Consider the following 26,964-nt stretch of genomic DNA (forward strand, 5'->3'; position numbering starts at 1 on the left):
AATGGGGGATTTTAATTTCCCAGATATTGACTAGAATTTGTGGGTTGGTCACTCGCACACTAGGCAGGCTTTTGTGGATTTATTGGATAATTGTTTTCTACATCAGCATGTTCGTGAGGCAACAAGAGGGAGCAATACTCTTGATCTGATTATCAGTAGTGATTCGTCATGCATTAAGAATCTGCAGATAAATGAACCACTAGGTGGCAGTGATCACAGTGTGTTGAAGTGGGATTTACTCAAGGAGGTACCTACCATCAGAGGTAAAGGGAAGGGTTTTTGTTTTCGTAAAGGCGACTATGATGGTCTGAGACAGTATTTAAATTCTATACAGTGGGACCAACTGATGACGTTACCAACAGCAAACTCAAAATGGGAAGCATTCAAGGAACTAATCTTGGAGGCTACCAGGCTTTACATACCAACTAAGAAATATTATTCAAGGTTTAGGCCTAAATAGTTGTCAGATGAACTAATGAGACATGTGGCAGAGAAGAAAAATGCATGGGATACATACAAATTAACGGGTGACATGGAAGCCTATGATAGATATAAGTTGGTCTGTAACCAAGTCACAAAGGAGATTAGGCAGGCAAAGGCAGACTACGAAAAATCCTTGGCAAAGGATGCAAAGAAAAACAGAAAAGAGTTCTTTACCTATTTAAACTCAAGAAGGAAAGGGATGAATCAGATTGGTCCACTGGATATTGATGGTTCAATAGTTGAGGATCCTGCTCAGGTGGCTAACAATCTAAATGAGTATTTTGCATCTACATTCACGCATGAGGAGTTATTCAGGAAGGAGAATGATGTAGGTAAAGTAAACGTTGGCAGTGAGCTGGATGATTTTGTAATAACTGAGAGGAAAGTGGAGGAGAGATTGTTGAGGATAAACATAAAAAAGGCACCTGGGGTGGATGGGATCTATCCAGTTATATTAAAGGAGGCAGCAAAGGAAGTAAGCAAACCCCTAGCCATAATTATGAGAGCTTCTTTGGACTCAGGGGAGGTACCCATAGACTGGAGATGTGCAAATGTAACCCCAATTCACAAAGGAGGATCAAAGGCTGACACAAGTAATTATAGACCTGTTAGTTTAACTTCTGTTCCAGGTAAATTAATGGAGGCACTGGTTAAAGAAGCACTGCAGGATCATCTAGACAAGAATTCAGTTATAGCTCAGATGCAGCATGGTTTTGTTAAGGGCAGGCCTTGCCTGACCAATTTGATTGGATACTATGATGTAGTCACAAAAGAACTGGATGCAAGGAATAACTTTGATATTATATATTTGGATCTTAGAAAGGTTTTTGATACTGTTGCACATGGAAGACTGCTGCACAAATTGGAGCGGTGTGGCATTGGAGGCAAATTGCTGCTATGGATAAGGGGATGGTTGAGTGGCAGAAGACAGAGAGTGGTAATCAATGGATAAGGGGATGGTTGAGTGGCAGAAGACAGAGAGTGGTAATCAATGGACACTGCTCAACGTGGACTAATGTTATTAGTGGAGTTCCTCAGGGTTCAGTGTTGGGTCCGTTGTTGTTTTCGGTGTTTATGAATGATATTGATGATGGGATATCAAGTTTAATGTCCAAGTTTGCAGATGATACAAAGGTTGGTAGGGTTGTTAAGGACACCACTGACGCTATGCTGCTGCAACAGGATCTGGAAAGGTTGAACAGATGGGCTGAGAGGTGGCAAATGAAGTTTAACATTGACAAATGTAAAGTACTACATATGGGAAACAGTAACCCCAGAGCAATGTATCAACTCTACGGTACTACACTGACTGTGGTGGAGAATGAAAAGGACCTGGGGGTAATTGTGCAGGCAGATATGAAGTTCTCTGAGCAGTGCAGACGAGCTGCAAGAGTAGCTCATGGTGTCTTGTCAATGATATACAGGAATTTTTCTAGCAGGGATAAGGAGGTGATTATTCCCTTGTATAAGGCAATGGTTAGGCCACATCTTGAGTACTGTATACAGGTCTGGAGGCCTCATTTCAAGAAGGATGTAGAGCTGCTGGAATGGGTACAGAGAAGGGCAACAAGATTAGTGAATGGAACAAAGGGTTGCTCTTAAGAAGAAAGGCTTAAGTTTTGCAAATTACAGAGTCTGGAGACTAGGCACCGGCGAGATGATCTGATAGAGGTGTATAAGGCTTTGAATGGTTTGAGCATGCTCAATGCCAATGGGATTCTTCATCTTGCTCAGAATAATCAACTCAGAGAGCATAAATTCAAATTGAGGAAGGACGGATGTCGGATAGATGTGCGGAAATTTGCCTTTGGACAGCGGATGGTTGGTTGGTGGAACCGACTTCCATCACTTGTTGTTGAAGTTGATAGCCTACACAAATTTAAGGCTCAACTGGACAGGTATTTCAAGCGAACGGAGGGGTGAAATGGGAGTGGTGTGTTTTTTTTGTTTTTTTTTGGCTGATGCTGAATAAGCTTGCTTTCTTGCATCATATGCCTCTACTAATGCTAATGCTAATGCTAATATGCAAAAAAGTGCTGGAGACTTTGTGGAGTACCTTAAATAATGGCTAAAAACTCAGGTGACGTTTTCATTTAAGAAAGCTGATTGAAATTCATGTCAAAAATAAACCTTCTAAATAAACAGTGAAAAATTTCTATACATAAGGGAGCATAAATATTTTAAACAAAAGGCATACTGCCATAACAAATGTCTCACTTCTATATACTAGCTTACTTTTAAGTTTTAAAAAGCTGGCGATCATGTAACTGTAAAAGAAAGGGAAGAAAAGTAGAACTCTTTGGGAAAAAAGTTGGAAAACAGGAGTTTTTTTAAATCCACTCTTTGGATTTGAAACTAAAATTTGCTGACAAAATATTTTATATTAAAGTACAGCCATAGAATTGTTACCAATAGAGTATGCTTTCAAACATTAGCTTCTAGAATTTTTATTTCTGTAAATTTCTATTTGAATTATCTGCTTGGCAAGAATTGATTATGATTGCTTCAAGAAAGGTATTGTTGCAGACCACTTCAGAAATGACAAGTCAAAATTTTCTTAATAAAATTGGTCCTGCTGTCTAGATTTGGCTGTCAAGGACATTTCTTCAACAGAGAGCAAAGATCTGAAGTGTATGTTTGTCCTGACCACCACCTGGTTGAATATCCTCTCACATTCGGCATTCCTATGAGGAACTGTTAAAATGGATATAGCATGACTAGAGATAATTTATTATATTACCAGTTCCCATATGCATACACTTGTCAGTTGATGTACATCTGTATGCATGAATACACTTGTCACCACCACATGCATAATCACTTGTCAAATTGATGTACAGAGTTCCTTGGATAAACATACAAGGATCTCTGTACATCAATTTTTTTCTTCTTTTATCTAAAGATATATTCTTGGCTAAATGCTAAGAGTATGAAGGTTTAAGAATAGGTACTGCACAAACATCATTTCTACTACACAGGTAGCATGAATGCTTCGTTTAATTACATCTCATATTGTGAATACTTTTACGAGTGGCCAAGGTACTGCATTGCTTTGAATAAGTAACGCTTTACCAGTGAGGAAGACTAATATTACTTATTCTCGGTGGATACCACTACCCAGACTGCACCATTTCGAAACTCATTGGCTTACTCATCAGTGGGTGGGCAGGTACCCTGTTGTTGCAATAGTGACAACCCAGTTTTGAAGTATAATGCCACAATATGAGAGAGATTTGACAGTGTGCGTGGTTTAATCTAAAAATATATTCTTGGCTAAATGTTGTTTAATTATATCTCATATTGTGAATACCTCCACAATGAGTGATACTTCATAACTGGGTTGTCACTATTGCAACAACAGGGTATCTGCCCACCCACCCACCGATGAGTAAGTCAACAAGCTTCGAAATGGTACTGTCTGGGTGGTGATATCTGCTGAGAATAAGTAACATTAGTCTTCTCCACTGGTGAAACTTTACTTATTCAAAGCAGTGCAATACCTCGGCCATTTGTTGTGAAGATATTCACAATGTGAGATATAATTAAATGATGCATTCATACTACCTGAGTAGTAGAAATTATGTACATGCAGTACCCATGCATAAACCATCTCCTTCAGTTTTTTTCTTGGATCAATTGATCTTCTTCTTTCATAATGGCATCTGGTAGGTTCTCAAACTGAAACTGACAGAACTGATACTACAAAACATCTATTACTTCAATTATTTCTTTATTTTCAATAATACTTTCTTACTACACAAAACAGAATCTTTTCCTCTTGTTTTAAACTCTCCATGACCTTGGTAAAGAGATGCCTATGAAGTGATGTCTATGCCTACTAAGTCAGAATCATCATCCTGATTCTGTCTAATTTCAAAAATGGAAGTGAAAGATTTAAAATTGTTGATATAACACATTTTCACATCACATTCTTCAACATAACAAGGAGTAATGACTTCAGTATATGGATGCAAGAGATGTTAGTTCCAAAAGCTGTTTTGAATTCAAATTTTGGCATAACATTTAGAAGAAACAAACAGTTAAAAGAAACAAGCAAATTGTTTTATTCAGTTCAGAAGAGAGGAACATGAACAGACTTTCTAGAAATTTTAATAAATTTCTTGAGGAGTTTATTCACTTTTTTTTTTCTTTCAAAACTTCTTTCGGATCATGAACTAGGTTTGAACATGAGTGGCGTCCCTGTAGCCAGGTGGGCAGGAGCTGCAGTGCATAGCACATGCTTCTTGATTAGACTGAGGTTCGAGCCCGTGACCACCAAATACGGAGGATGCGGAAAGGTCAGGGAATGAACACCGCATATCCCCAGAGCAATATGGCCCTAGTTGCTAATGCTCCTAAAAAAAAAACCAAATAACAAATAAAATAATGAACATGAGTCAATACCACCAACAAGTGATTGTTTGTTGTACTTTTCAATTTGTTAACTCTGTAAAGTACTCAAATGGCTCTTCTCACCACTTCTGACCTCTTTAAATAGACTTATCAAAGGCTACCACAGTTATACAAGTATAGCTAGACATTTAACCAAAGATAGCAGACATACTTCAAAATATTTTTACTACATTGTCATGAATAAGTTGAAATTGTTTAAATCTATCTCTCCTTTTAGCACTTCTTTCTAGATAGAAGGAAATTTCCACCAAATATTCATCCATTTTTACAGGAACACATACAGTCCCCTTTACAGCACACAAATTAGTAATCTGATGAGAACAACCTATTATCACTAAGTGCTCAATCTCCTATTTTAATAACTCTGCTACTCCAATTTTTAGTAGGCACATTAACAATACTAGCTCCCAGACAGCTTTGTGAAAAAATATCTGTTTTTCAGGTTGTTCAGAAGTGCCCAATGTGTAAAGTCACTATTCACTGCTGGAAATGAGAACAAGCTGCTTTCTATCTGATAATATATATATATATATTTTTTTTTACTGCCATCTGCAGAAATCAAAAATGGCATATTTTTCAGAGCAATCACTTCTTTCCTTCTCTGTACAATTTCATTAACAACGCTTGCTATTTTCGTTCTTCCAATTTGCATTTTTTGCTATTTCATTATTGAGAAAAGTATTTCTAAATAACAATACCTCCATGATTTTCACAACCCAGAGGAAGATTATCTTTTATTATAAATAGCACAAACGAACAAACATCGTTACATATTTTTTTTGCATTTCTTTCCATGCATGCTACATTGTTTTTTATGTTTATTATTATGTACATTATGCTTATTTGTTTGCAAATGTCTGAGTATATCATTTTCTGCTACTTTAAATTGAAAAATCACAGCTATACACAGAACATAAAACAAATGTTTTACCTTTTCCAGATTGTATAATATATGGAAAATTTTGCATATGCCTTATAAAATTTAATTTCTTATTTCTCTGGAAATTACATTATTAAACTTCACATGAGACATGAATACAAAAAAATTACAATGAAATTCCAAAGTTGCACATAACAGAGATCAATACTAAGTGTTTCCCACATTCCAACTTCAATTTAATTTATGCAATATAGACCAATAAACCTGATGGCCAATTCATTAATGAAAGTAAGAAGAAAAATTATAGAACTTTTAAAATAATTCTGAATTTAGTGGTATGAAATCAGTTTTTACTTTTTTTTTTTTTTTTGTGAAAAATATGAGACAGAGAGGGGGTTCAAAGCAAGTCAAAAATGGTATATTCCTCAACTTAAATCCAGAGAGTTGGTGGGTATACTTTTAGAAGAAGAAGAAGAAAACAGTTTTGGTAAAAGCAAATTAACCACAGAGAGCATCATTACTATAAAACAGATCACTGAAAAAAATAAGAATTTAACACTGAAACATACATAATATTCACAGATTGTGAAGCATCGTTTAAATTCTCTAATGGCCTATTTATCAATATAACAGCTATACAAAACATACAATCCCAATATTTCAACAGAAAAACAAAATCTGCAGCATCCTTTCAATAAAAAAATCCCTGTGAGAAATCAAATTATATAAAAAAGAGTGTTTTTCAATTAGTTGATTGTAAAATATTTAAAATATATACAATGGAACAAATGTATCCTGTAACTATGATAATATCAAAAACAGAAACAAAATAATATCAAAAACAAAACAAATATCATCAAAAACAAACTCCACAGGTACCATGAAATCTGCAACATCATGCAAAACTATAAAAGGGGGAAAAACAAAAGGAAGATAGAGTTCAAGTTTTATAAAATCACAGCGGCATCCACATTACTACATGGAGGTGAAACATAGATAGCAACAAAAAGCAGATAAGAGAAAAATTACAGCGTGCAAAAAGAGAGGCAAACACTTGACTGAAAAAAAAAAAAAAAAAAAAAATGTAAAAGAACATCATGAAACAAAAAAATATTAATCAATAGAAACCTTCATATGTACAAAATTAAATGGATTGAGGATCTTGAGCAGATGGATCAAGAAAGAATATCACAACCAGTGGTATATCCGGGCCAGCACACACTGAAAAGACTGTCTGGTACTTTTTTCTAAATGTCATAATAGAAAATCATTAAATTTATACACTTAATATTATTATGAAACAATGGCATAACCAAAGGGGAGGGAGAAATGATATCTATTTTACCCATTGCTACTAAAAATATATATTAAAAGATTTCTTTAAAAATTTATTTAAAAACAAAAATATAAATTTTGCAACGAAACTTGAACGTTTCTTACTAAAGTATAATGTGTTAGATAAAGAGATCCAACGAATGAAATATACTGTGATGCGTTTGATCATATGGCATTGTTTAAACCATCGGCTTGAGTTATCAGTTGGAGATGCAATATCAGCAGTTCATGGAATTAACCTTCACATATTTATGGACAAGCTGTAAACTTTGTACAGACAATCTCCAAAAAAACTAGAGAGAAATAGAAGCATGTGCTACCAGCATCAGCAAAGAAATTAAAAGGATTGGATGGGTATTTAATGTAAGGTGGGTGACCAGCTCCTTTAGGACCGTATCAGCAGTTCGGCAAAATTTCGCATCTTTATGCCATCATTTTGAAAATGCCAGTAAAGATAATAACTGAAACAAAACTGAACAATCGATTTCATCCAGTTTGTTCTAAATTTAGCCCTGATGTAAAATGTATTGTTTGAGCTATCGAATCTTTCAGAGTCATTGCAAAAAAGAGATACGACAAATAGTATATGCAGACAAATTGATTCATCGTACAATTCGTTACTTGGAATTTTTAAAAGATCCTCAAAAAGGAAAAAAAAAAAAAGTTGTTAGAAGCCTCAGATGCTATTGAAAAAATGCAATTGTTTTCAGTAACATTAACAGACAATAACAAAGTAACATTAATTCATAGAAATCAATTTCTAAACAGTATTATTAATAACATGAAGCAGAGGCTAAGCGTTAGTACAGATTCTACTGAATTTACTGAAGGAATTTCAACTTCAGACATTACAAAAAAGTTGCGAATTCTTGAACCAAGAGAATGGCCATCTGAAATTGAGCTTGGATTTGGAGAAAATGAAATAGAATCTCTCTGTAATTGTTTTAATTTATCTTTCACAAAATGTTTGAATGCCTATAGGGATTATTTAGCTAATGGTGTTCGTAGCATGCCCACAGATTTGGAACATTTAAAAACTTATTCCAAAATTATAGCTTGCAATTCTTCTGAACGTGAATGGCTTCAGAGCCATTCACGTTCAGAACTTTCACGTTCATACTGCTGAAGCCATTCTCAGAAGAATGGCTTCAGCAGTATGAATTTAATATTAACCAGAGAAAAGATCCCGTATTCTTGTCGAACATGTGGCAAGTTTGTTGTTTATTAAACTACATGGTCCATCATTAGAATTATGGAATCAAAATTTTTGTCTGAACTTGGTTGCGGTCTCATTGTTCTGCTGTTAACCAACAAACAAAAAAGGCGGTCACACAAGAATACGTAATCGATCCTGTATGGGAATTTCTATGATTCTTCTGACCAGTATTTTTTATATTATTTTGGAGTTTTTGTTTTCGTTTTTTTCTTTTCTGATTTTTTAAATTTTTTGTCTTTGTTTTTAACTTTTGAAATTTTTATTTAATAGTTATAAATAAATACTGAACAAATATTCTAATCTTTGACTTATTTATTTTTGCAAATGAAAAAAGCATAGGTAACTATTTGTAGTTAATCGATGAGCATTCCGGTACTATTTCTTTTAGCAATACACCTCTGATCATAACAAAACAAATGTTCAGCTACAATCCCAAAGGGAAAGTGAAATAAGAGATGTTGAATCACATCCAGATTGCTAACCTCTGCAAGGCAAAACTGACTCAAGGATTTAACTAGTGTTATGAACACCTTTTCAGCCACAGATCCCTTTCCCTTCCTAACTTTAGTAGTGGACCTCCAATATAAATTATCATTTTGTTTTACTGTTCTAGATAATAAAACATTATGTTCAACAAACAAAATTATTCCTAGCTCACCTTCAAAATTATCCCTTCCACGATTAAAAAAATAATAATAAAAAATTTATCGAAATTTGTCCATAAACTGTTTGTTTAACACAATCACTTTTATCTCAACTTCCAGAAATGCTGAGGGAAAGGCTCCAGCAACTTATGTTTCAGAATTAGTGTGATTAGTAAGTTTATATGTTTTTGCTATGTAACTCATTCATGGAGCACACCATGAGCAATCTTCCCACAGATTCCCATTTCCACTTTCTTGCAAATTCCTATGGATCAAAATTTGTCACTACTGGCCTAACTCGTGAAAAGTTCAACAAAATACATTAATTTTCTTTAAGAGAAAGCCAGTTTGTTTTATATAATAGAGGAGCCACTCAGTATATGTAATTATCTACACAACAAACAAACAAATAGTTTTGTAGAGATGCAAGTTTACCTCTGTTGTTACATGCCATCCAGTACACTTCGTGCATATCTGTTACTTCTCGGCCAATAAGATATGTAAATACTCGGACCTGCAAAGAAGATATATTGCTCATTATCTACATTTAACTTCACAGTTTAATAAATGGAGTATTTTTCAGCAAAGTTATATTTCAAAGAAATAAGAATTGATTAAATGGAACATATCATAATCTCTGATGGTTTCTCTGAGATCCTAGCAATAAAGAAATGCTCTTTCATTTTTTCCAAGCAAATATAAGCAATGGCATTTTCCAATGATATTTATTTGCATGAATATTAAACGTTGCTACCGCCTGTTCTTGCATCACTTCAACATTACTATTGTAGGAGAGTAGAATTCTTCTGCATTTCTTTTTGTCTTGCTTATGAGCTTAACACAATGAAAGTATTTTGCCTGTGCAAAGTACTTTCAGTGTGTACAGAACAGGTTAAGCAAATAAAAGCTACTACTTACTGTGTGAGCTTTTATTTACCTATTAATCAGTTTCACAAATGTAACTAGCTTTAGGCACCCCTTCAAGTGCTTTTTTTCCCATGAGCATTTAAAAGTCATTTAAATTATTGATGTAGAGTATTTTAAATAACCTACATCCTTCTTAACCAAGTATCTATATCAAGTAAACGCATGATACTTTAATTTCTCAGGACAATTGCTCGATTAGAAAACTTTCTTTTGAGCAAAAACATTCACACAGGAAACAATGCTTATTGCAATATTAAGTAAAACATACACTGCCCTACCATTAATATCCAGACACCTGCCTTTAGACAAAAAAAAGAGCTTTAATTTGTCATTTACTATTTTGTGATAAAACCTTTTGCTTTTATGATGGCCTTCAATCTTTGTGGCATACTCTCAACCAGCTTTTTATAAATGTCAGGTGATATGTTCCTCCATTCGGCCTTGTTCTTTGGGCAATCTCGACATGCATGTACCCAATGATCCAAAACATCCCAAACATGCCCGATTGGGTTCAGATCAGCACTCTGGGCTGGCCAATCCAACTTTTCCACACCCATGTCCCCAACCAACTCTGCTACGACCCAAGCAGTATGGCATGGCGCGTTGTCATGATGATACAAGTATGGGCCTTCCCCGAAGTACTGCCATTATGTTGGAAGTGCATAATTGTCCAGGATGTCCTGGTATTGCACAGTATTCATGGTTTTGTCAATAACGACTAATGGGCCCAAGCCAAACAATGAAAAGCAGCCCCATATCATGACACTACCTCCACCAAACTTCATTGTTGGGAGGATACAATCAGGAATGAACCGTCCCCCTGGCATTTGCCACACCCAGGATCTGCCATCAGACTGGTAGAGTGCGAACCTTGACTCATTTGTCCATGGAGTGTTTTCCACTGCCCTACAGTCTAGGATTCATGCTCCATACACCATGTTAATCAGCAGCTAGCATTTGTTGAGATGATCAATAGCTTGTGAACAGCTGCACTACCATTGTAATCCATATCATGGGAGTCCTTCGTATTGTACTAGCGCTGACATTAGTCCCAATAATCTCACACAGGGTTTATGTTACTCGAGACAATGGCAAATTACGATTTGTGCACACAGTTCTTCGCGGAATTCTCGTCCCATTCTATTAGAGTTTGGGTTTACCAGCCCGTTTTTTGCAGATTCAGTCCCATTCCTCTTCCATTTGCATATGATGTCACTAATCATTGACCTAGGGATCCCTGGAGTGACTGCAATGTTTCATACAGAACGCTTGCTTATGTAGCATCCTACTATCATTCCACATTGGAAATCTGTTAATTCTGTTGAACGTGTCATCTTGCCTGCCCACTTTTGCAATTGTGTGTTTGAAGCCCAGTGTATAATTTATAGCAGCTTTTGTGATGTATTGCATGCATAGGATATGTGTCCCCATCCATGGAAGAGTGTCCAGATATTAATGGTAGGGCAGTGTATATTGCTAAGGAATCATTATTGTAGTATCTTACTTATAATTAATTGCCTCAAGCCAATGACGATGAAAAAATTTATAGTAGGTCTTAAGCATTGTCTTGCCTCAAGCCTTAATGCAACCTGTTCTTGTTTCGGGTTCTTCTGAAGGAAAGAAAGCACTTCCTATGAAAATTTCTCTATAACATTTTTATAATTTTGGCCTTTTAACAATATACTCATCTATTATTGTTAGGATCAACATACATACATACAAGATAACACTAAATAATAACACTAGTCCAGCAGATGACCATAACAAAAAACAACGTCCGAAATTATGTTACAAATTTAGACATTTTTTGATTAAACACTTTTTAATAAACATAAATAAAAAACTTAAACAACTAGCTACAAATGTAAGCTCACTCATTCATTCATTCATTCATTCATTCATTCATTCATTCCTTCCTTCCTTCCTTCCTTCCTTCCTTCCTTCTCTTCTCTTCTCTTTCTTAATCTACCCTTCCATATACCATACAGCCTCTCTTAAACATACCTCAAATAAAATCCCTGGCGATTGAGGGCATTTCTCTTAAATGAAACCATGATTATGACTGAACCACCAATGGTCAAGTTATTAAATAAAATTTCAAAGTTTTTGCTTGTTGGATAAAATGGTAATCATTAAAGAGGGGGATGGAAAGTCTATTGACAACATTTATTCCCTCTACATGATCACTGGTCAAAATCACTGTCAATCAATATCTCAGAGGGCTCAATGTTTATAGTAGTGACTAATGACTGCTTGTTATGTATATTTGAACACTGCTTTACATGTATATTTGAACACTGCATCATGCAATCATATTCAAAAAAACTGCATCACTCGTGAATTTTGCAAATAATGCGTTTTGCGCTGCATTGTGGGTTGCAGAAATGTTCAAAATTCATTTGTTAGACGGGATATATATTTCTGTGAATGAAATCCAATAAAAAGACTCCACTTGATATAAGTAATTGCCATAAATATCATCCCAAAGAGTAAAATGCATAATTAATGGAAATATGAGAAATCATACAAATGGCAATCATGACAACCAAACATATACATTTTATTGCATTTATGTGTACAAACTGAAATGATGAGTTAACGTAATATTATTATGTACTGTAAATCAGCAAAATAAGTCCTCAATATTTTGTTGTTCCTCCTTGGGCTGCAATTACAGCCTTGCAACAATCTGGCAGAGAGTTAATCAACTTCTAGATATATGGTTGCCCAATTTCGTGGTACCACATCCTTACAATGCTCTCCTGCAGCTGAATCTTACTTGTTGGCTTCTTCTGAGCAATTTTAGATGACATTTTATGTACCAGCAATTTTCAATAGGGTTCAAATGTGCACTGTTGCCGGGCCAGTCCAACACTGTAATGCCAGTTTTTCTGAGGTATGACTACAACTTAAGGGAGAAAAAAAAGGGAAACATTGGTATAAGTATGTTTTAAGCTTTGTGAAACAAGAAGACAAACCCAACATTAAATCTAAATAACATAAAACTTACCAATTTTACTGCATGGCAAGGTGTTGAAAAATGCAGTTTTATCCCTAATGCAGTGGTTATCCCTAATAACGGGTTTCAGGCACTCTTCCAAGATAGCAGTGTAGGTTCCATTAATAAACTTAATTCGCCCCACCCCTTTGCTTGTTATGAATCCCCAGACCATCTGACTGGCAGGGAACTTTACAGTCCATGTTAATGCAGTCAGGATGGTATGCCTCTGATTTTCGTCTTCTGACATTTCGCTTTTCATCCGAGCCATGCAGGTTGAATTTCGATTTGTCAGAAAAGCTGATGGTGTCCCATTGCTCTTTTGTCCATGAAACGTGTTTTAGCCCAAACAAGTTGCTTCTTCCTCATTTGTTAGGTCAACAAAGGCTTCTTCTTGGGCCGACAGGCATAAAGACCACATTCCGAAAGCTGTCTTTGGACAGTTCATGCACTTGTTTCAACACCAAAGGCCATTTCCAAGTCAGATTACGAAGGCATAGCCATTTCAAATATCGATCTTGGGAAGGAATAGTCACTCTCTTATGGCCTGATCCAGGTCTTCTCTTCACATCACTGGGTTCACGCTTTAATTTCCGCAACCGGGATACTGTTGACTGGTGGCAGCCTATTAGTGATAGCACACACACAGAAAGCAGGATCAGCAGTGCATAGCACACGCTTCTTGATTAGATCGGGGTTCGAGCCTGTAACCACCAAATACGGAGGATGCGGAAAGGTCAGGGAATGATCACTGCATATCCCCAGAGCAATATGGCCTTAGTTGCTAATGCTCCTAAAAACCAAATAACAACAACAACATAGAAAGCCCTTCCTGGGACAGAGCAACAGCTACAATTTTTTTTCTTGGTGTTAACTGAACATATGGAGCCATGCTTAAACCTCTGTTAAACAGGATACTAATGAGCGTGTATACCCTTCCAACACCGTATTTATAGAAAAGGCTGATGCAACGCTTTGCAATTACCGTCTGATGCAATAGAAGTATTATCTGATGCAATACCTTTGCTTTGCGACAAACAAAATGACTATAATCAAACAATATCTTATACATTTCACTACAAATGTTACTTTTTTTAAGGTGATGCAGTTTTTTTGCCCGCCACTGTATATTAATTAATAAACACTGCCATAGTGTATATTAGTTAATTAATTCATAAATTTTAATACTTCTGTTTAATATTCAGTTGATATTGGTGTTAAAAATAAGCTTAGAATCACAGCGGACCAAGATCTCTATTGAGAAGATCAGTGAAATAGTCTGACTTTCAGAGCATTTTTTAAGGGAAAAAAAAACATTAAATGATTTTTCAGCATTAATTATTTAGTTTAGTTTTTTTTTTTATTCCTCAGTTGTTAAGAGACAGTTTATAACATCATCAGCATAAGATATTACTTGAATTTTCTGATGGAGTAATGAAGGAAAAAACTAGTGCAAAAAAGGAATTTCCCATTTACATATGGGAAGCAGTAATCCCAGAGTAACGTATCAACTCTGTGGTACCACACTGACAGTGGTAGAGAATGAAAAGGACCTGGGGGTAATTGTGCAGGCAGATATGAAGCTTTCTGAGCAGTCCAGACAGTCTGCAAGAGTAGCTCATGGCTTGTCAATGACATACAGGAATTTTTCTAGCAGGGATAAGGTGGTGATTATCCCCTTGTATAAGGCAATGGTTAGGCCACACCTTGAGTAATGTATACAGGTCTGGAGGCCTCATTTTAAGAAGGATGTAGAGCTATTGGAACGAGTTCAGAGAAGGGCAACAAAGATTAGTGAATGAAACAAAGGGTTACTCTTATGAAGAAAGGCTTAAGTTTTGCAAATTACAGTGTCTGGAGACTAGGCACCTGCGAGGTGATCAAAGCCTTGAATGGTTTGAGCATGTTCAATGCAGATGGGATTCTTCCTCTTGCTCAGAATAATCACCTGAGAGGGCATAAATTCAAATTGAGGAAAGACAGTTGTAGGATAGATGTGCGGAAGTTTGCCTTTAGCCAGTGGGTGGTTGATTGCTGGGACAAACTTCCATCTGTCGTTGTAGAAGTTGATAGCTTAAATAGATTCAAATCAGAACTTGACAAACATTTGGAGCAACTGGATGGGTGAAATAAGGGTTTTTTTTTTTTTTTTTTGGCTGATGCTATATAAGCTTGCTTTCTTGCATCATGTACCTTTGCTAATGCTAATACAGTATGTGATAAGGCAGTGATCACTCGTGCACCTGCCATTGTTGGAGACAATTGCTGAGGGAGGGTGTTATAAGGATAATGTCCAAGTTGGATTCCCCAGTTCCTGAGGAGTAGGTGGTACATTAGTGATCTCCAATCTGCGGGCAGCAATAAATGCATCAAGTGAATTTACTGTAGCATCAGTGTACCAACTAGTAATGTACATTGCAGTCAGCTGCAATGATAACATGTGAATCTTAAAGCAGGTTAAGAGCCCATTCCAGGGTGACAATAATCGGGTGGATGTCAGTGCCGAACTGAAAGTAGGCTGTATGGACTGAAATACAGCCAAAGCAGCCAGGTGGGAGGTGCATAAGGAATCAAGTCTGGTCATAACTAGGTCTGGGTTGCGGATTATGACAGCTGCAAGGCATAGCTGGTTTGTGTCTGTATATTATAGTATGTAAGTGGATATCCAGAAACTCTACCGCAAGCACAGTAGGGTTCCTGGAGAAGAAGGTCAAGGTCAAGTTTTTCCATGATGGGATGGAGCTGAGAAGCCACAGAAATTGATTTTCTGAAAGAGATTTTGCAGTGGTGGATTAATGAGGTATGGTTCAATAGGATGCTGCCAGTAACTTTGTATTCGGGCTGCATACTTAAGAAGCAGCGTTTTTCTGCGGAGGTAAAGAGGGGACTCAATAGTTTCAATATATAAACTATGAGTAGGAGATGTCCTGGAAGCACCAAGTGCAATCTGCAATGCACTATGCTATATATGATCCAGCCATCGTAGTGTACTCTTACAGGCGGAATCATAGAGAGGAGCACCATAATCCAAACGGGATCTGATCAATGCTCTATAAAAGAGCAGCAAAGATATATGATCTGCTCCCCAAGACAAGACAGATAAAGCTCTTAGTCCATTCAGCTTTTTGAGGCAGGAAGTATGCACAAATTTAATGTGCTCAAGGAAATTTTATTTTCGGTCAAGGATTAATCCCAAGAATCTGATGTTGTTAGTCAACAGAATGGTAAAGTTTGACATCTGAAGTTCAGGATCTGTATGCATTTTCTGTTGATTACAAAAGTGGATTCCAACAATTTTCTGCTGTTATAGAAGATAGCCATTTAACCCTGCCCACCTTTGGACTTTATTCAGGGATAATATCTGCAGTTGTCATTCAATGGATCTCATGTTCTGAGAATGGCAAGAAATAGAGAGATCATTAGTGTAAAGATAGGTCTGAACAGTATTTAAAAGTTCTTTTGTTTGTTTGTTTGGTTTTTTACGAGCATTAGCAACTAAGGCCATATTGCTCTGGGAATGTGCGGTGGTCATTCCCTGACCTTTCCGCATCCTTTGTATTTGGTGGTGATGGGCTCAAACCCTGGTCTAATCAAGAAGCATGTGCTACGCACTGCTGCTCCTTCCCACCTAGCTATGGAGGCGCCAAGTTCTTTTGTGATGGAATCGAACAAGGGGTTGCACTCAGTACAGACCCTTGTGGCACTCCTTCCTGTAAAAATGTTGTACAAAGTGAGTTGTCGTATCGAACTTGGACAAACGATTCTGGAGAAAGTTCCTGATAAATATAGGAAGGTGCCTCGTAGACCAAGAGCATGGAGGTCACTGAGAATGCCATGGTGCCAGGTAGTATCAAATGCCTTCTCTATGTCTATGGAAACCATAATAAGATGTTCATTTTTTACAAAGGCATTACGGATTGCAGACTCAGTTTTGATCATGAGATCTAAGGAGAACCTGTTCTTTTGAAAACTATGCTGATTATTACTAATTAGTTGTTGCATTTCGATGATCCAAACAAGAAGATTATGAAACATTTTTTCAAGTAATTTACCGAGGCAACTGGATAGGGAAATTGGTCTGTAACTGTAGAAACTGGTAGGATGTTTTCCAGATTTCAAAAAGGCAAGAACTGTGGAATGATGCCAAGAGTTGGGATAAAGGTTTTCCAGAAATATTCGGTTATAAAACATAAGCAGCATTTGTAAATTTTTGTTGTTGTTGTTGTTATTTGGTTTTTAGGAGCATTAGCAACTAAGGCCATATTGGTCCAGGGATATGCGGTGGTCATTCCCTGACCTTTCCGCATCCTCCGTATTTGGTGGTCACGGGCTCAAACCCCGTCCTAATCAAGAAGCAGGTGCTAAGCACTGCTCCTGCCCACCGGGCTACGGAGGTGCCGTAAATTTTTGTCACCAAGGTGTTCTAACATGATATAATACATTCCATCTGGGCCAGTGGCAGTGTTGTGTGTTGTTTTAATGGTGTGCAGAAGTTCAGGATATTGAAGAGGCTGGTTATAAGGAAGGAATACTGAGGTTCAAAAGTTGATGGTTCGCTGTTAATTTTCTGGAACTCCAGAGAATAAGTTGATGCCACTGAAACTTGGGCAAAAGTTTTGCCCAAGTCATTTGTTATGTCCTTAGGAGCAGAGAGTTCTCCCCCCCCTTCCACAAAACAATTGGTGAAGGGGTGTTTAGAAATCTGACAGAAATCTGTCTAATTTTCTTCGATATTAACCTGGAGTTAGTGTACCGAATCCAAGAATTCTTCTTGGCTTGCCTTTGAATGATACATGCGTTTGCCTTTAGTTTCTTGTAATTGATAAGATTAGGTGTTGTTGGGGAGCGACGAAATAAATTCCATGCTTTATTTTTTAACTACTTTGCTTTTGTGCAGTCTTCATTCCACCAATAGTTAAGGTGCTGTAGGGACTGCGGATTCAACAATGGAATTGAACATTTAGCTGCAGATAGCAGGTGTGAAGTGATATAATCTGTGGCTTCATCTATGGAATGTGTTCATATAAATTGCTCATTCAGGGTGACAGCTGACTGAAATTTTACCCAATTGGCTTGACTTCCATTTCCTGCAGGGTTGGGCTACAGTGAGCAAATCACAAATAATCGGAAAATGGTCACTAGCCATGGGATTGGCCATAACCGACCATTCTATGATTGCAAACAGAATCAAGGAGCATATTGATATATCAACTGCAGAAGTTTGTCCAGTTGGTAATTGCATGAGTGGGTGCTCCAGTATTAAGAATAGTGAGGGTTTTGCTTATCCAGAAAGGTTTCAATTAGTCGGCCATGTCTACTCCAGGGGCTCACACCTGGTCAGTATGGGCTTGGCTTACCTGAGTGATGATATCCTGAGCTGGATATCATCATTCTTCTCTTTCTTGGTGATTCCTTTCTACTTCTGATTTTCTCTCTCTCTCTCTCTCTCTCTCTCTCTCTCTCTCTCTCTCTCACTCACAGGGTAACTCGGGAATTTTTTTTTTTGTCTGGTGCCCCCCCTGCCTCGACAATGCCCCCCTGCATACACACTACTCGGACTCCCTCCAGTCACTATCTGGCAGAGTAGAGGTAGCAAGATTATACAATAGCTGATCCGGAAGCCTAATAGAGAATTACCAATAGGTCCGGTGTATTAACTAGCAGCTGGCCTGCGAACACGGTTTTAGAGCTGTACTCTCGAAATGTAAGGAAGATTGGATCTTGCCACGATATCCATCATAACCTCAAAAGTCATCAGTCATACTGCACAATGGAAGAGATGGGGAAGGGTTGACCGGAACTTAGCTCTGAAGACTAAACGTGGGTTCCACCTTCAAGCCTCCAATAAGCAAAGTGGTGGTATTGCACTGGTTGATGAGAGTCATCCACCACCTAGTACTGCCTGGTAACATAGAGGGGCGGCATTCCTCCATGTGGTGTGGGTGCCACACCTCAACCCCTGCTTACGTTGGTTCACACCTGGGTAGTCACCCACCATGTACTTGTTCATGGAGGCTATACCCAGGATTACTAACAGTCCCACCATAGTGAAGGTGCAAGCAGAGCATGTGGCTGTCACAGTACGTCTGGACTTCACCAAAATTGGGTCCACTTGACTTGAGTGTCACCTGAATATCAGTTCCATGAGCATTTTAGACTCCTAGCTAGCAAGTACAACTTGTCTGGTATATCTGAGAGAATGTCTGTGACAACCTCAAGGACCAAGTTGAGTCTTCCCCCCCCCATCCTCTCTATCATTTCTGTACACATTGTATTCCACATATTCAAATTCTGCATCCTTTATATATCTGCATGACACCTCATATTTGATATTCCCACAATGTCTGCATTTGATGACTTAATCAGAACTGAAATTCATAAAATTAACTGCCCCCCTCTAGCACTGCTGTACATACAAATATGCATGCACTGTTCTTACTCTTAATTACCCTAATAAGCTCATACATTTACCTGTTCCATGATGACTCACAGTAAGCCTTAAAATCCTCAGCACCTTCAACATTGCTGCATATTCCAATAGAAACAGTGCAATAATCATTTTCAACTCTGGCTACTGTTAAACTATTAATCCATGTATCCCCCCCCCCCAATCTAGCAATTTCCCAACTAATGCTGTCTTGATAGCATCCACAAATATTTTGTACCATTTCCTATTTAAGTGTATCCCACCCTGTAGAAGCAGTCTCTTCTGTTAACAAGCATGGGACATGCTGAGTAAAAATTCTACCTCATGAGCCTTGCACAATCTCTCTAGAACGGAACTGATTGAAAAGGCTTTCACATAATATACCCCCTCCTATCATTACTGGAAAGAATTGCAGATACTTTCAAATTTAACCCTAATATGTGACTTTTCTCGATATTATTATTATTATTAACCATATGATGCAAGGAAGCCTGAGGCTTATGCTGCACCAGCCAAAAAAAAATTTCTGAATTACCTTGAGAGAGAGAGAGAGAGAGAGAGAGAGAGAGAGAACAAGAGTCAGAAGTAGAAGGGAATCACCAAGAAAGGGAAGAATTATGACATCCAGCTCAGGACCCCGGGTGTGCCAAGCCCATACTCACCAGATGTGAGCCCGTGGTGTTATACTTGTTAATTAAGTTAGTAGATCTTCTACTCTTGGCTCCTGAAGTGGCTCTACCATCTGCCACAAGTGCAGCGTGTCCTACATCCTCATAGTGTGGGCTGAGCAGGTTCGCCTGGCAAAAGGGCACATGCTACTTCTCCCAATCGGGAGTACCACCCCCATTTGGATTCTTGTATATTGGTGTCAAAAATACCAAGAGACAGAAGTCTATGTGATCGCTTATTCCGTACCATTCGAGACTACTGCTCACGGACCTGCCTACCTCTGATAGGGCCGATAAGCCCTCTACTTCCCTGTCAACCAGCATGGCCTGGATCTGCGACTTTTGTGGACGTTCATTTACCACCAAAACCGGTAGAGGAATACACATATGACACACATTCTGTAGAAGCCAATGCAGCTATAAATATCTCCAGATTCAAAGCAAGATGGACAACTGAGGAAATCTAGATGTTAGCCCATGCTGAGGTTGAGATATTATGTACATCTGGACCAAAGAACATTAACCTGAAGCTCCAGAGGACGTTCCTGCATAGGACCCTTGATGCCATCAAAAGGAGGCAGAAGGTGGAGTCATATATGCCATTGGTACAAGATATAATGTCTGACACTGGATTATCAGGTGTTCGTAGGGACCTGGACTAATGGGGATTCCTGAAATAAGTGAGTCTGCCCCTGGACTATTGGGGAGTACCTCTATGACTTTAATACCTGACTTGCCGGTGGAGAAAGAACCCCTTAGAATTTTGGGGAGTATGACTATTACCTCGGAAGCTAGGTTTTCAAGATTGGCGAGGGACCCTGACCATCATGAGACTCTACTGATTTTTAAATACGTGACCCTGGACTATCGGGAAGCTGGGAATTTAATTTTAGAACAGGCTGTGCCTCAGACTCTAAGTGAGGTGTCCAGTCATGCCGGAAGGATATGGGAAACTCCTTTGAGCAGCACCACTCCGTGGTCTCCATGGGGATTCTACGTGGGAAAATTGAAACGGTTTTAAGTTCAGATCTTTAAGTCAATCAGAAGTGTGGGAGTCAGTTACCACAAATATCATGAAGGAGCCTCTCTATGAAAGGATACTTGAATCATTGGTGGAAGCATCTCTGAAACTTCAATCATCATCAGTTCAAGGTGTTTTTGGCCCTTAATGAAAGACTAGATTTGGATGAACTCGATGAGTACCTTCTGCAGAATTTTATAACATTGGAGATTGTGTCAACTGGTTCATTCCAACCATCCTCAGGAAAGTACTTTAAATAAGTCTGGTAGACCCTTAATTAGGAAACTACAAAGGAAGAGGGAATTTGCTGAGAATCAACGTATGTGTTATCAGAATAGGAAACGATGTGCCTTGAATATTTTAAATCCAGCTAGAATATCAAAGGATGTGGTAAACTCGAACACATTTCTGGAAGGTAGCTTCTGCATTAGTAGTGAGGAAATGACATTAAATGTTCCTGAGTCTTATGATGAGGAGAGGAATGTGAAAGGTATTATTTATAACCCAATTAGTGACTAAGAATTGAAAAATGCTCTACCATCATTGGCAACTAGTCCAGGTCCAGATTGGACAACCCCGATGTTTATCAAGAAAGTTCCTCTGAAGATTCTCCAGGACTTGCTCCACCTATTCTTGTGGTCAGATAAACTTCCTCTAAGGCTTACACCATCTTTTTGCCAAAAAAGGAGGAAGTGCAGAGTCCATCAGAGTTTAGGCCAATTACTATGGTATCCATTATCTTGAGTATCTACCATAAGATCTTGATAAAGAGTATATCATCTAATTTTTCCATCGATCCTAAACAATGAACTTTTCTCCACATTGACAAGGTAGTGGAAAATGTGTTTGTGTTGGATTCTCTGTTAAGATCATCCAAGGAGAATCTAAGAAGTCTTCACTTAGCATCCTTAGATCTAGTTAAAGCATTTGACACAGTGAGTCATAAAGCCATATTGGAGGCATTAAAGAGAAAGAGATTTCCAGAGACTTTTCTTAAGTATACAGATACTCTTCAGAAACAATGTACAACAGTGATGAGGTTTTCTGGCGTGTGCCAGGAAGTTCACCCTTGTAACAGTGTTTGGCAGGGAGATCCTTTGTCCTCTATATTTTTTAATCTTGTTATAGACAGGTTGATAAGGGATCTCCTCTTTACATCAATTTTGATGTTGGAAAGTAAACAATAAATACCATGGCATTCGCTGATGAAATCATCTTGGTGCCGTCAACATCCTCTAGGCTCCAAAATTAATTGGATGGAGTTTACAAGTTTTTAGAAAAGAGAGGTCTGCAAATAAATATTGCTAAGTGTTAGACTTTATCTACAGTCCATTCAGCGAAGAAGAAGCCTTCTTTGCCAGTGACAGTTGCCTTCCAGCCAGGAACATAACTTCCGTGTAGCGGTATTTTGGGTAGAGTTTACTCCCTCAGGAGAGCATTGGCCAGGGCCTCTTTGGTTGAAATGTTGAAGCAGTTGAGGAAAGCCCCACTCAAACTGCAACAAAGGTTATTTATCTTCAGGGCCTATGTTACCCCTAGGCTGTTTCACAGTCTGGTTCTGGGCCCATCCGACTTAATAGTTGGATTCCCAAGTGAGGGCACCGGTTAAACAACGGCTCCACCTGCCACATGACAATGTCAAGGCTTACATTCATGCCAGCATTCCAGAAGGAGGTTTGGGGCCTCTTTATTGGTGGACTATCCCTCTGTTGAATAAGAATAGGCTGGAGAAGCTCCAGTAAAGTCTTCAGCTTTAACTCGTCATATTGCTAACTTACCTTATGTCAAGTCAGAGATGGGAAAAATGCAGAAGATACAGTTAGGTGGATCAGTATGCTTGGACTCAAAGGGGTCTGTGAAGGGGCAGTGGACCCACTGCGTGTACAAGTCGTTGTTGTTGTTGTTGATTAAGGGTTTAAAGACACAAGGGCATCAATGGCCAAGATGTGTCTTTCCAAGTTTTTGATGGAAATCAAACATTAGATTTGTTTATCGAATCTGATTTGCCGAATAAAATTAAGTAATTCATCTATATTCGCAGAATTGTCTAAGATCTGTTGAAGGGTAACTGGATTATGGTTATTGCATGAACTCTGAAAACAAAGGAATCTGGAATTTCTGAATCGAGGGCATACCAAAAGAATGTGTTTTACGGAAAGCTGAACTTGGCATTGGACACAGCGTGGGGGATTTTTGTTTGCCAATAGATAAAAATGAGTAAGATGAGTATGGCCAATTCTCAGTCTGGCAAGTATTACTTCTTCCCTGCGACTCTCTCTGATGCTGGAGTTCCATATTTCTGGATTAGGTTTTATTTCCTGCAGTTTATTGTTGATTTCATTTTTCCATATTTGAGCCCATTCATTTTCACTTTCTCTAATAATGATTGGACTAAAATCAGTGTGTGGAACTATCATTGTTTTATTTGGCAGTTCTGATGCTGACTTAGCTGCAATGTCTGCTTTTTCATTGCCTTCTATTCCGCAGTGTCCTGGGATCCAGCAAAGAGTTATTTCAGATTGTTTCTTGTGACAGAGGTTGATTAGAAAGTCAATTTCTTGTAGGAGAGGATGACGAGAATGTCGTTTACCCTGTATGGCTGAAATAGCACTGAGTGAATCCGAATATATTAAGACAGAGAGGGACGACTGTTGACATATTTCACTTAATGCAAGCTGTATAGCATAGAGTTCTGCAGATAGAATGCTGCACTCAACTGGAAGGGATTTTGAAATTACATGCGAAGGGAACACGGCTGCTGCACCTACATGTGATTGGGTCTTAGATCCATCCGTATAGATTATGAGTTTCCCACTGTGTTGCGAAGTATAGTTGGCATGCAACTGTCGGATATTACATAGTGGAATGGTATTTTTTGGCCACTGAGCGAAATAAAGATCAGATTTTATATGATGTCTATTCCATGGAGGTAAAGGCATATTTTCACTTTCCGCAATTTTATTGAGATCGAGTTTCCACTTTTTGATTACTTCTTGAAGACGAATCCCAGCAGGTCTGGGTTCATTAGGCTTGGATTCATAAAGTGTTGGCCATAAAGGTTGGTTGAGGTATACCCAACAGGGGTGAGTTGGAAAGCTTCTAATTTTGACAGCGTATTGGCAGAGTAGGCGTTGTCTTCTAAGATAAAGCGGAGGGTCGTGTGCTTCTATATACAAGCTTTGTACAGGCGAGGTTCTGTAGGCGCCTAGTGCTGATCGAAGGGCACTGTGTTGAATGGTGTTCACAGACCGTAAGATGCTGTTTTTAGCTGATGCATATACTATAGCTCCATAGTCTAATCGTGACCGGATTAGAGCACGATACAAATTCAGCAATGACTGTCTGTCTGCACCCCAAGATGTTGAGGATACTGCACAAAGGATGTTTAGTTTCTGGAGGCACGTAGTTCGTAGATAGGTCACATGTTTACGAAAATTTAATTTGGTGTCTAAATTCAGACCCAATAATCTTATGGAGTCTGTCATCGGTATTTCTCTGCCTTTCAGTTTTAATACAGGTTCCGGATGAAGCGATCGTAATTTACAGAAGTGTATTGCTGCTGTTTTTCCTTCAGTTAATTGATAGCCGTTGCTTTCTGTCCAAGTTTCAATTTTGTTTATTGCTATCTGTAGTTGTCTTTCGATGGTAGCCATGTTCGATGATTGACAGGAAATAGCAAGATCGTCTGCATACATATAAACTTCTACCGTGGATGGGATGTCTCTTATAATGCTACTGGTACGTAATGCAAAGAGTGTGGCACTTAAAATCGATCCCTGAGGTACTCCTTCTTCTTGTGTGTGAATTTTGGATAGCTCATTCTGGAATCTTACTTGAAAGGTCCTGAGGTGAAGAAAATTCTGAATGAATCTAGGCAGGTTACCTCTAAGTCCAAGTTTGTATAAGTCTTGGAGGATTCCATATCTCCAGGTTGTATCGAATGCTTTGGTAATATCGAAAGTTATCATTACCATGTGCTGTTTTTTAAGAAAAGCATTTCGAATCTGAGCTTCGACCTTGACGTGGACATCAGTTGTACATCTATTACGGCGGAAACCAAATTGATGGCATGATATAGCATCTTGATCTTCAATAATCCAGACAAGTCTCTTGTGTACCATCTTTTCCATTATCTTTCCTAAACAGCTGGTCAAAGATATAGGACGATAACTATTGGGAGAGGAAGCATCTTTCCCGGCTTTCGCTATGGCTACCACAACTGACTGATGCCATGTATCAGGGTAAACATTCTCCTCAAAGATTCTATTGTAAAATTTTAGTAGTATAGATTTTGAGTTTGAGTTGAGGTGGCAAAGCATTATATAGAAAATGCCATCTGGTCCAGCAGAACTATTTCTAGAATTCTGGAGAGCTTCGTTGAGTTCATTCATAGTGAACGGAAGGTTATAAGAATGAGATTGTTTTGTAACAAAGTTAATTTTATATTTTTCCATGGAAATTTTTTTGCGTCTAAATGAGTCTTCATAAGATTGAGATGAAGAAGTGACTGCAAATGTTTGTGCTAAAGCCTCTGCAATATCAGTTGGCGAAGAAATATCTATTCCTTTCCAGGACAAGATTGGGGCTTTGGTTTGTTGACACTTTCCACTGAGGATACGGATCTTTCTCCAAATTATTCTGGGGTCAGTGTTTCTGCAGATGGTAGAGCTGAATCGAATCCACGCATCCTGTTTAGCTTTTCGACGAATTCGGCGTGCTTCAGCTTTCAGCCGTTTATAGTTTATAAGGTTCTCCATTGTAGCATTTCGGCGAAAGGTGTTCCAAGCTTTGTTTTGTTTCCTTTTGGCAAGATAGCAGTCCCTTGTCCACCAATTATTATACCTTTGTTTCGTAAGGTTAACTTTCGGTATTGCGCTGGTAGCAGCTCCAAGTAATTGTTCTACTATATGTTTAGTGGCATTATTAATAGATGCAGAAAGAATCAAATGGTTACCAAATTGCACTGTTTTCGAAAACTTTTCCCAGTTAGCTCTGTGAAAATTCCACGTAATTTTTTGGTTAGATGTATAGTTTGTATCCGTCTGTATTTCACAAATTATAGGAAAGTGATCGCTGTTGTGAAGGTCAGTTAATACTGTCCAATCAAAGCTAGGATAAATGGACGAGGAACATATGGACAGATCCAGAGCAGAGCTAGAACCTGTAGGCAAGTGGATATAAGTATGCACACCGGTATTCAGTAGTGTTAAGTGATGGTTATCAAGTAGAGTTTCGATCATCCTCCCTCTACGATCCATGTTCGGGGAACCCCACAAAGGATGATGAGCATTTAGATCACCCAGAAAGCATACAGGTTGGGGTAGTTGATTATGTAAATTATCAAGTTCTGCAATGGAACATGAAACGTTTGGTGGAATATAAATGGAGACAAGAGTGAGATTAATCCCAAGAACAATACGAACGGCTATTGCTTCTAGATTAGTGGAAAGCTGAACGGGTTTCGATGGTACATTACTACGAACTAATATTGCTACTCCTCCTCTTGCTGGAGAATCAGAACATCTGTCACGTCTATATAGTGTATACCGTGAGAAGTGTGGGCTATAATTTGATGATAAATAAGTTTCCTGTAGACAAATACATGCAGGATCATGCTGGTGCATTAGGTATTTTAATTCGTCAAGATTGCTTCTTAGTCCTCTACAATTCCATTGAATAATTTTCTGCATTACTTGGGTTTAGGTTAGATGGATTGGTCTGATCGTTTGTTTTTCCCTCGATCCTGTTTATATTTCTCTCGTTTTGAAAACACTGGGCGAGTGATATCCATCTCATCATCAGCATGAAGCATGAGAACAGCATCATCATTGTCTAATTTCTCATCGATTTCCATGGTTCGTTCAGTTGGTTTGTTTTTTGTACGATGAACATCTTTCTCTTTTAATAATGTACCTGAGTTTGGAATGTCTTGTTGTGGCTTGGATGGCTTTG

At 38.2% G+C, this 26,964-nt stretch overlaps 1 protein-coding gene across 6 annotated transcripts in view; it reads right to left on the reverse strand.

The window, feature by feature from the left end:
• Window positions 1-26,964, reverse strand: part of LOC150091205 (voltage-dependent calcium channel subunit alpha-2/delta-3-like) — a 1,918,419-nt gene that overhangs the window by 1,183,702 nt on the left and 707,753 nt on the right. For all 6 annotated transcript variants that reach the window (XM_090374703.1, XM_090374689.1, XM_090374699.1 and 3 more), the window contains exon 12: window positions 9,407-9,485. In XM_090374703.1, coding sequence (XP_090230829.1) covers window positions 9,407-9,485 — 79 coding nt within the window. The remainder of the gene's footprint in view (window positions 1-9,406; window positions 9,486-26,964) is intronic.

Source organism: Mastigoproctus giganteus, chromosome 1 (assembly GCF_048544385.1).
Source record: "Mastigoproctus giganteus isolate SK-2022 chromosome 1, ASM4854438v1, whole genome shotgun sequence".
Classification (NCBI taxonomy): Eukaryota; Metazoa; Arthropoda; class Arachnida; order Uropygi; family Thelyphonidae; genus Mastigoproctus; species Mastigoproctus giganteus.